Source organism: Haplochromis burtoni, unplaced genomic scaffold (assembly GCF_018398535.1).
Source record: "Haplochromis burtoni strain Fernald_Lab_line unplaced genomic scaffold, NCSU_Asbu1 Contig_497, whole genome shotgun sequence".
Taxonomy (NCBI): domain Eukaryota; kingdom Metazoa; phylum Chordata; class Actinopteri; order Cichliformes; family Cichlidae; genus Haplochromis; species Haplochromis burtoni.
Window position 1 is genome coordinate 354,814 of NW_024582858.1, and position 10,505 is coordinate 365,318.

Sequence of the window (10,505 nt, forward strand, 5' to 3'; positions counted from 1 at the left end):
AGATCCAACCTGGCACAAGATCCAACCTGGCACAAGCACAGTGTACCTAATGAAGTGGTTAGTAGTTCCCCTGCACTTTAAATCAAAGCTGAACAACGTAGGCGAGAGCTGTCCCGTCACAACTCAAACACAAGTTCAGAACACTTCTGTTAGAATTGAAATGGCTGTTCGACATTAGACACATTTATTTATACACTTTATCTGCAGAAAACAATGCATCTATTCAGACACTACTGAATATAACACTACTATGAATATTTCAGAGGAACAGACTTTATCTGGACTACTAATGCTTACATGTGAAATAAAAGGTCGATGAAACAAGCTTTTGCATGATTTGTAAAACTGAGATTTCTGCAGAGAACACACAGTTATATTGTTATTTAGTATATTCAAACTTTGTACAGGTGAGAAGAAATAAGAGATATTGAAAGATATTTTACAACCTACTTCATGTTTTCACTAAAAAAACAAAAAAACAAAAAACAAAACAAAACAAAAAAACGGGGTATCCATGCATGAGGGGTGCGAGCAGAATTAAAGCTGGTATGAAAAGAATTTTTTATACCAGCCTTAATCTGATTACAGCTTCTTATTTTTAAACTAAGCCACCTCTGAAGGATCAGAACTGTGTTGAAGCTTAGTTTCAAAACAAAAATCTTAACCCTGAGTAACTTAACTGAGAAAAAAACTGTTTCACATGTATGTATGTTTGAGAGGTAAAGGTGTAGATCAAACTTAAAGCAACTTAAACTGTGACTGATCAACTCTGCTTCGATTTCACAGCAAAATACTTATTAATGCTGTTACTGATTACAGGCTTTGTTATTAATTAATTCAACAGAACCAATTAGACACTGTTGCTATAGTTTGCACATCATTAACCTAAATGCACTGAAATAATACAGATGAAACAAAAGTAGAATTAAATAGAATCTTTATTGTTGGACACAGACATTGGAGGCAACTATTTAGACAGATATTAACATGAGAAAATCTGAAGTTATAGATTTTTGATCCAATCCAAGTTTCTTCCTTTTGGTTCACGTGGATGAGCTGGAATGTCGGGCATGTTTCCATCATCTCGCACGGGAACTGTGAAGAGAAAATAAGGTAGGAGTTTTAGGATGCTGAAACGTCAGCTTTCAATTACACTCGAACCTGCTGTGACATAAAGATCGCCAGTGTTTACCTGGGTAGTTGTACGGCACAGCTGCGTTCAACATTGCTGTATATTTTGTAAGTGGGCTGATGAACGGAAGAATGGCACCTGAGAAAAGACATTTGAACACATAGGGCATTACACTCACAGTTCACTGTGCCTCTATAGGTCAATTGAGAATAACTGAATCATTGCACAAGGTGCACAGTCATACAGAAACATAATAAACACAGATAGCAACGACTCTGACTGGCATGGCTTTAAGTGTCAATATAAAGTTACTCATTTAAAATGCTGATTTATGAAAATTCAGACCAAAAGATTTTGGAGCCCTCTGACCAAAAACCATTTGATGTTAACTTGTCCGGCATTTTGGACAAGTTTCATTAAGAAACTGTATACACACTCCTCCCTCATTGAATTGCTTTGTTTAGATTCTTTAGCTTACTAATTTTCTCCAGTTTGAAATGAAATAATAATGCAGAAGAAGTGATTTCATGTTAGTTTTCACAACAAATTCCTCCATGACTCAAACATCCACATATCTACTACTGTGGAATCAGCAAAGACGCTTCAAATCGCTGGTCGTTGAATAACACGAGTAACCAAAGCCAACTGTCTGCAGTACATGAAGCAGAGTAACATAATAGGCGGGCAGATGGTGATGCCAAGTTAGGCGAGATTTTAGAGTCAAGCTGCCAAATAGTTTCTTAAATACACTGCTGGAAAGTTCATGGACAATGACACTGTTATTTTCTGATTATAACCTGATTTGATATTGGCCACAAAAATTCAGTAAATTCTGTATTGTGTTGTTAAATAATGTATTTATATCGAACTTTTCTACACCTACTTACCACACAAAGCACTTCAATCTACAAGTCACATGTTATCCAAATAGCACTGTATTCCATAAACTTTAAGCATATAGCTGCCCCACATCCACGGCCAGTTTCAAACCACCAACATGCATAAAAGTTTCAACTGTGAGAGGACACTGGAACACAGCAAGGCTCGCTGGTGAAGTACACCATTGTACCACCTCTATACAACCCACTCTCTCTCTCGTTTGCAGGTAGTTCAAAATGCAGCTGCTTGACTCTTAACTTGTACAAAGAAAAGGCAGAATATCAGTCCTGTTTTAAGCCATAGATTACCTCCACAATATATTACAGATCTTTTAACTCCAGGTCACTGAGGTCATCATCACAACAACTTCTCTCATAAAAATTAAAAGTGATTGGGTTTTTGCTGTGTTTGCCCCCTGGCTCTGGAATAGTCTGCTACCCCACATAAGAAGCTGTTCAACAATAAACTGTTTTAAATCAGCTCTAAAAGATCGAAGCTCTATCTACTTTAAATTGCTTTTTGTCAAGTGTGAGGTGACTCGTGGATTTTAATTGGGTTCTTGAGACCTGGATTACAAGTGACTGTGCCTTTAAAGCACTTTGGTCAACTACTGTTGTTTTAACATGTGCAATATAAATAAAAGGACTTGACACACAAAGACTATAACGTGCTTATTTGTTTTCTTTATTCGGTCTTTCCATGCTGGACATATAAATCGTATACTCAGTTAAATTAAACTGAACACAAGACAGCCACGCTAACATAAGCCTAAAACAGCGGATTATTGTGAGACGTATAATTCAATTCAATTCAATATTTATTGGCAGACTTCATGTCCATAAAAACAAGGCAAGAAACACACACACAACACTCCCCCCCCCCCCAACACAAGGTATAAACCATTATATAGTATAGCTAGCAATCTTCTGATTAATGTTTCATGTTGCCACACTGTCATTCATCGGCGTTGCAGAACTGCCATTGTATGTTATTTAAAGCTATGCTCTCTCTCTCTCTCTCTTTCTTTATCTCTATCGCTGCACCACTCTCTCACAGATTTCTAACAGGTTGGCTACTTACCAACCAGTCCAATTCCACAAGAAGCCATGATAACCGGCTCCTTGTTCCACGCATTCCTCAGGAAAGCTCCGATTCCTGCAGACAGAAACCCACGGGTAGGTTAAAAACCGCACCGAGTGACAGGCTACGTACGGTTAACCAATGCTAGCTAACGTTAGCAACACATCCAAGGTCACATTTTTCGTTTTATTGCGAACGAATACATCGGAACTAAAGTACTTCTAAGATCCGGTTAGAGTAATTTTAAATATATAAGGCATTTATCTGTACTGCCCGAGGGTCCAAGTAAACCGAATTTCACTGATTATAAGTCAAAAAGATGACAAAATATACACATACCCGCCATATTGTCTGATGTAGTTTCCACCGAGCGAGTTCTCATGGGAAATGTAGTGACTGCTAAAATGACGTATAATTCCTGCGCCCGCCGCACGAAAACAGAGAGAGGGAAACAGGGGATCCCTGGAAGCTTCGGGATTGATTTAAGTCAGCTGTCATGCTATTAAACGGCCTTAGCTAAAGCTAAACAGAGAAAACGACACTGCACGCAGCTTGTGCTCAGGTTGATGATGACACTGGTCGAAGTGTCGCTTTAAACACACGTTAAAAACATCGTTTCGGGACTAACAAATGTAAGTACTATTAGACTAATGGATTGTTTTAGTACTAAAGAATAATCAGGCGTGGTGACATCAGAAGTCTAAAACACGGGAAATTCTTGATTTGAACTTTTCAGCCGTTTTTACTCCACTGGGAACCCCGATCACTATATCAGGCTTTTACTGACTCACAAACAGCTGTTGAGTTACTGTAATTACTATCCAGATCTCAGCATCGCGCAGTAAAATAGTAGATTTAAATTTTGTATTATAAATTTATATCGGCAAATAATGTGCAACTAAATCTTTAAGATAAGTGTAGCGGAGTAAATCCTGAGCACCTCTTTTGCTGCAGGTATTTCCGCTATAAAGTCAGAGGACAGCTGCTGTCCACGTGGGTCAATTTCAGCCACTTTGCTTCACATACAAACTGAGTGGTTGGTTAAAACACCATCGCTGGCCCTAGGCAGTGAGGCCGTTGAATCCTATTTGCCCAGTGTATTTGCTAGTATTTCTTCTTGATGAATGACTCATAACCGCTGCACAGGCTGTTTACATTAACAGAGAAACTTCTTTCCCTCCAGATGATGGAGGATTTTTCTGGCTTGGCTCTGCCTCCTTTATTTGGAGGTCACATCCTGGAAGCAGAACTGGAGCCTGGTGGTGTGGAGCTGGGACCGGGAGAGGTAATTTTATTGATCTTTATAAAGGTGCTTGTCATGTTAGCACACGTGGTAACACTTAGTTAGTTTGCCAATTAATACAAATTCACAGCTCATTTAACCAAGTCTCCAATGTTGCCAGCAGATATGAATCAGTACACTGATGCAGAATTTATATAATATAATAGTAATGCTGGTCTTAAAAACCTTTAAATGAAGAAACACCTGTCATTATATTTGTTTAAACAAGACACTCATCCTTCACAGACATTTACTCCATTTTTTCTGTCTTCTTTTTTGGTTCAGGAGTTTAGCTTTTTTAGTTTTCTCCGTCTTTTCCCTTAGAAATGAGACTACATTAGTACTCGGAGAGCTGACCTTCTCCCTATGAACTTCGATCCTCTGTGACACAGATCTCAGGCATGAAAAATGTCACTGAATAGCTGCTACTTTACACATCATTGACCCCTCTCCTTTCCCATTAGAATTTTTAGAATATGGGGAGTTTGGCTCAAAGCACATGGTTACACTCCCATGTGCTACCTACATTTACATGTATTGGAGATTAATCTTTCTAATTCATTATACACTGCATAGGAGTTTTTATTTCCTAGCTCTTGCTGAATAATGTGGCTATAATAAGATGACTTTCTGCTTGACTTGGGTTTTGCTTTGAAACATTGAACAGGTAAAAGTGTTTTCTTGTGAGAACAAACAATGTGATGCCAGACACAAAACAGAATCCTGCTTTTGTATTTGTTTAGGTGGAGCTGGGTCCAGGAGGCACCGAGCTGCTTGAGAGCACAACACAAGAAGATGAAGAAAAAAGAGCTCTTGACAAAAGGAAATATGTGGCTCTGAGCAGGAAATGTAAAGAAATTGAACAGGTGTGTGTTATGGTCAAAAAAATGATACGTGAATAATAAAAATGACCAGATCAACACCACTGAAACGAAGCTTCACACAGCAGTGCTGCAAACACGCAGGTACACAGCCCTCCCCTCACTAGCAGCTAAACAACGCTTTGAGGTGTCAGTAGAACTCCACTTTCAACAACACTGAAGTATTAAAATGTTATGATAAACATTAACCTGGCTGGCACATTACTGTTTTATTATTATCTAATAGCCACATTATCTATCTATCTGTTAAGTTATTAAGGTAGTGACTATGGCTAATAATAAAACTTTGTTAGGGCTAGGCAGCAAACCGTACCAGTTCTGCCCATAACATGTGATGTTAATGGAGGGTGTTCATTTAAAAGTAACACATTACTTTTATCTAAAAAGTGTTACATTGTGTTGTTAAGTGCCAGATTGAGTCAGAGGGAAGTGTATCGGCAGCTAGACCAAAACGGCTGACAGAAACATTAATGAATCTATTTGATCAGCAGTGAAAGTCATGAGAAGCACAGCAGTGACTCACACAACCTAAAATATTGTTTGTTTGGTTTTTTTATGTAATATAAAAAAACTGCTCTCATTGATGTTATTGTTTTTTTTTATTGTTTTAATCTTCAGAAATAATGCCTCTTCTTTTAAAAAAAAAAATAATTATTTCTTCTTCTTTTTTACTAGTAATAGTAGTAGCTTCGAACATAGTATTGAGTATTCAGTGTTTTCCTGAGTATCTGTATCAAGTTTAAATTCTAGTATCTAGTAAATGGTTTGTGCGACCTTACATCGCACAGGCCTGACTTCTGATTCAACTGTAATTATTTCAATAAGGTTTCTGAATATTCTCCTGCTGCTTTAATATTCTGATATATCAGTTCATCATTGATCCAACACATGCACTTTGTTCAGGTAAATCAGAAGATCCTGGGTCGCCTTCACCAAGTGCAAAGAATTACTCGACGTCTGAAGAAAGAAAGGAGGTATAAACTGTCATTATAATAACTGAAGATTTTGTGTGTTTTCTGAGAAGTTGCTCACTTTATGGCTCATCTGTGGGTTGTGTTAACTCTCACAGATTCCTCATGAAGACCTTAGATGCTCACGGGGATGACTACAGAAACGCTCAGCTCACTATACTGCTTGAGGTAAGGATTACCAAACATGGGTGGATATCAAAGACAATATAAAAGATGGAAGTAGCTTCTGCGTATGAAAAGTGAAGCCAACGCATTAGTGCAGGGTTAGGGAACTCCAGGCCTCGGTGTCCTGCAAGTTTTAGATGTGTCCTTGATCCAACACAGCTGATTTAAATGGCTAAATTACCTCCTCAAAATATCCTGAAGGCTGTATCCCAATTCAGGGTCTGCAGTCTTAAAGTACGCAGCCTTAACGGTCCACAAGGGCCGCATACTCAAAGACCGCTAAGGCCGAAGTGACAGGCTTGTGAAATGGGACGGTCTAGCCTCCGTCGTGCTGCCCAGGTTGCCTAGCAACCATGACACTAACAGCTGGAAACATTTCATACAGCATTATTTGACAGAAATGAAGGAGAAAAGGTTTTGTTCATTTGTTTGTTTGTTTCTACATGAGCTTTGATTTGATAAGTATCTGAGGCTGACTGTGAAATCATGATTATTGGGCTTCACTTCTGTACTGAACAGTCATTTAAGATTAGCTAGTAAATAACAATTAGCTCATGTTGTTCATGAGACTAAAGTCATCTCACTTTGGTAATGTAAATATAATATGGCCAATATTAAAGTTATAATTTCAATCATTATTAGTTATTACAGCAGTGAATGATCTCTGTTTCAAATACTGAGCTTCAGTAAAGATTCAAGCTGCATTTATTTATATTATTTATATTTCCTGTCACCTTAAATCTTCACTCAAAGACAGGTTTCTTTGACACTGTATATATAACTGTGTTATATATATGAGAGACACATATGTTCTTTTAATATGTTGGCATTACTAAATTTGTCTCAGTGCTTAATTTAAATATCCATAAAATCATCACATTCTCTGTAAGATTAAGCTCAGCTATTGAACGGCATATATTAAGTAAAGGCTTTAAAACCAAGTTAGTACAAACGTCACTAATGTCACATAACTTTGCCGACATGTGGCCAACAGTAATGTTTTAATGTTCTTCGTTATTAAACATTCGCACATAAATAAGTGACATCATATTCAGTACTTACTTTTAAAAGTTTACTCTCCGGCCGCTCCTCTTCTGCCGTTTTTTTTTTTTTTTTCCCCTTTCCGGCAAAATTATCCACACCCACCGCCGCGCTATGCATTCTGGGATATTTTGGGCCACGAAGTCTACACCACCACATCCTTAAAATTCAGTGAAATGAAGGACGCATTTGAGGGACGCATTTCGAGCAGCCTTTGAATTGGGACAGTCTTCGTCGCATCGCTGTGACGCAATTGGCCTTAAAATGCGGCCTTTAAGGCTGCAGACCCTGAATTGGGATACAACCGAAGTTCTCCAGAGGCCTGGTAATGAACTAATCATTTGATTCAGGTGTGTTGACCCAGGGTGAGATCTAAAACCTGCAGGACACTGACTCCCGAGGCCTGGAGTTCCCTACCCCTGCGTTAGTGCCTTAAACCTTCTTTTTAATGGATACCAAAGCGCAACTTCTCTGGGTCCAAAAAGACTTACTGTATAGAAGTGTATGGGAAAATAACCTGTGGCTCCCTCATTCTGTGAAACCTTTCCTGATGTTGGTAGTTTCAGGCCAGGGCAGTAGGCAGGGTTTTCCTTCAGCTTTCTGTTTGTATTAATTCTTCTGCTTTTGCTTGCTAAACTTTGAAAGGTCCTACAGAGATAGTTATGAATACTATTTTGTTTTTCCCCTTGCCTTTGTTTCAGGATGAATCTGGAGCCCATTTGGAGCCGGCTGCTGCAGCGGAGGATGAAAAGCTCAACGGTGTTTCCGGTTCCACTCCATCTGCAACATCACATCATGTGGCTGGGACAAAGAAAAAGAGGCATCGAATTCCTCGTCAAGAAAAGGATAAAGAGCCACAGGTGAGTAAAGCTCTTTCCTGATCAGATGCTGCCTGTGGACGTTTAACTGTGGGTATGTTAAAATGCTGGTAGTCCAAATCACGGACCTTCTTTTCTCAGATCGACCCGGAGATGTCGGCGTTGGCAGAGTCACAGTTTGGAGAAATGTCCAGCCCGACCTCGCTGTCTCATTGATCAAACCGCTGTCCTGGATATCACGATGATGGTGACTAGGATAAGAGCACCCAGTTTCCAGGACTGTTTAAAACACTGCTTTACTTGAGTCAATCTTTGTAATGTTGTGGTTTCATTTGAATATTGTGAACAGATTGAGTTCATGTAACACGAGATGTTATTCACCTTATATATGTGTATATTTGTTTTGTATATACGAGGTTATGTTTTTACAGTTGACAGTTGATGGCAACATATTTATGACAAGCACGTGATGTTGAAAACATGATTTGATAAATATTTGACGTATTAGATGAATATGACAGGGTATTACTATCATTACTTGAGTTAGGATTTTATCCGAGTAAGCAGATGGACTCGTCGTCATATTAAACTTTTACGCTGTGCTGTTTGGGTTTACTTTTCTGTGATTTTGTTTTTTCCCTCTTTTGTATTCACTCATCTGCCTTCACATGCTCATGGACTTAATGTGGCATCTCATTCTTAATCGATGGGGTTTGACATGATTTCACCCCACCTTGTGAAGCTATAACTGCTTCTGCTATTCTGGGAAGGCTTTCCACAAGGTTTAGGAACGTGTTTATCCAAATTTTTGGCCGTTTTTTCTGAAGCACATTTGCGAAGTCGGTCACTGATGTTGGACGAGAAGGCCTGGCTCGCAGTCTCTGCTCTGATTCATCCCAAAGATGAATGCCATGAGGTCAGTCAGGCCAGTCAAGTTCTTCCACACCAAGCTCGCTCATCCATGTCTTTATGGACCTCGCTTTGTGCACTGGTGCACAGTCATGTTGGAATAGCAAGGGACCATCCTTAAATTGTTCCCACAAAGTTTAGAGCATGAAACTGTCCAAAATGTCTTGGTATGCTGAAGTATTAAGAGTTCCCTTCACTGGAACTAAGGAGCCATGGCCAGTTCCTGAAAATCAACCCCATCACCTGTATGGAAAGCTTTTACACAAATATTATGCCTGAATAACAAGTTTCAGTTACAGTTTGTTTCTGTGTTAAAATAAAAAATAAAAAAAAATGCTAGAGCAGTGAATTTGACATTTATTCATCTTTTTAATACCGTTACCCCCCCCAAAAAAAAATATAGATAAAGATATGAGAGTGAGAGAGATGTTAAATATGACATAAAAAACGTACATTTAAAATAAACATTACACAATACACTTACCTACCCCTTCATTTGGCACACAGTGCTTTCCTTTAGATCTGTCTTAATTCTTTGTGGCATAGATTCAGCAAGGCGCTAAGAACATTCTTCACAGATTCTGGTCTTTGTTGACAAGATGGCATCACACAGTTGCTGCAAATTTGTAGGCTGCGCATCCATGATGCAAATCTCTGCGGAGGACATTTGAATACAGTGAACATTGTCATGTTCAAGAAACTAGTTTCAGATGATCTGAGCTATGTGACATGGTGCACTTCCTGCTGGAAGCAGTCATCAGAAGATGGGTACACTGTGGGCATAAAGGGATGGACGTGGTCAGCAGCAATCCTCAGGTAGGCTGTGGCGTTTAAATGATGGCCCAAAATGTGCCACGAAAACATCTTCCACACCTTTACACCAGCAGCAGCCTGAACCATTGATAAAAGCCTGGGTGGATTTGTGTTTTGATGTTGTTTATGCCAAATTCTGATTCTATGATCCAAATATTGAAACATCAAACCGGATAGTGTTTTTCCAATTGTCTGTAATGCATTTTTGGTTAACCTGGTGTTCTGTTGCTGTAGCCCATCTGCTTCAATGTTTGACATTCTTTGTATTTATATATGCTCTTCTGCATATATAAGGGTGGCCTGATGTCAGTCTTTAAAAGGAACTGCACAACATTGTTATTCCTTGTCCCCGTCCCCTATCCTGAGACTAAGTCCAACACTGTGACTTGCTCTGCAGGACATGCACTTTTCTAAAGTCTGGCTTTTGCCCAATGCATGTGAATTGTAGTCAAAGAAAGACTAGCCTGTCTAATTCTATACTAATTAGTAAAAGATACCCAGACATCACGAGCATATCAGATTTTGGAGAAAACT

General features: G+C 39.0%; 2 protein-coding genes across 3 annotated transcripts; one reads left to right on the forward strand and one right to left on the reverse strand.

Moving 5' to 3' along the window:
• Window positions 1–920: 920 nt before the first annotated feature.
• ndufa3 (NADH:ubiquinone oxidoreductase subunit A3) lies at window positions 921–3,593 on the reverse strand. The gene is made up of 4 exons (XM_005946612.3): window positions 3,431–3,593; window positions 3,092–3,166; window positions 1,193–1,270; window positions 921–1,095 (listed from the first exon to the last, which is right to left on the reverse strand). Exons 1-4 carry the CDS (start codon window positions 3,471–3,473, stop codon window positions 1,004–1,006), a joined length of 288 nt encoding a protein of 95 aa, XP_005946674.1. The 5' UTR covers window positions 3,474–3,593; the 3' UTR covers window positions 921–1,003.
• tfpt (TCF3 (E2A) fusion partner) lies at window positions 3,057–9,504 on the forward strand. 2 transcript variants are annotated; one of them, XM_005946613.3, is made up of 7 exons: window positions 3,057–3,186; window positions 4,275–4,376; window positions 5,117–5,239; window positions 6,158–6,228; window positions 6,324–6,393; window positions 8,133–8,291; window positions 8,391–9,504. In XM_005946613.3, the coding sequence occupies exons 1-7, from the start codon at window positions 3,118–3,120 to the stop codon at window positions 8,463–8,465; spliced, it is 669 nt and encodes a 222-aa protein (XP_005946675.1). In that variant the 5' UTR covers window positions 3,057–3,117; the 3' UTR covers window positions 8,466–9,504. The 2 variants fall into 2 exon arrangements, with proteins under 2 accessions (XP_005946675.1, XP_005946676.1); XM_005946614.3 differs by lacking the exon at window positions 3,057–3,186 and adding an exon at window positions 3,585–3,723.
• Window positions 9,505–10,505: the final 1,001 nt, after the last annotated feature.

What these genes read in the sequence shown, in the direction of transcription:
- tfpt (XM_005946613.3), top strand. Translation starts at nt 3,118, where the DNA reads ATGATAACCGGCTCCTTGTTCCACGCATTCCTCAGGAAAGCTCCGATT. An exon ending in CTGCAGACAGAAACCCACGG is followed by an intron (nt 3,187 to 4,274) that starts GTAGGTTAAAAA and finishes CTTTCCCTCCAG; the next exon opens with ATGATGGAGGATTTTTCTGG. An exon ending in AATGTAAAGAAATTGAACAG is followed by an intron (nt 5,240 to 6,157) that starts GTGTGTGTTATG and finishes CACTTTGTTCAG; the next exon opens with GTAAATCAGAAGATCCTGGG.
- ndufa3 (XM_005946612.3), bottom strand. Translation starts at nt 3,473, where the DNA reads ATGAGAACTCGCTCGGTGGAAACTACATCAGACAATATGGCGG. An exon ending in TACATCAGACAATATGGCGG is followed by an intron (nt 3,167 to 3,430) that starts GTATGTGTATAT and finishes TTCTGTCTGCAG; the next exon opens with GAATCGGAGCTTTCCTGAGG. An exon ending in TTGTGGAATTGGACTGGTTG is followed by an intron (nt 1,271 to 3,091) that starts GTAAGTAGCCAA and finishes GTCTTTTCTCAG; the next exon opens with GTGCCATTCTTCCGTTCATC.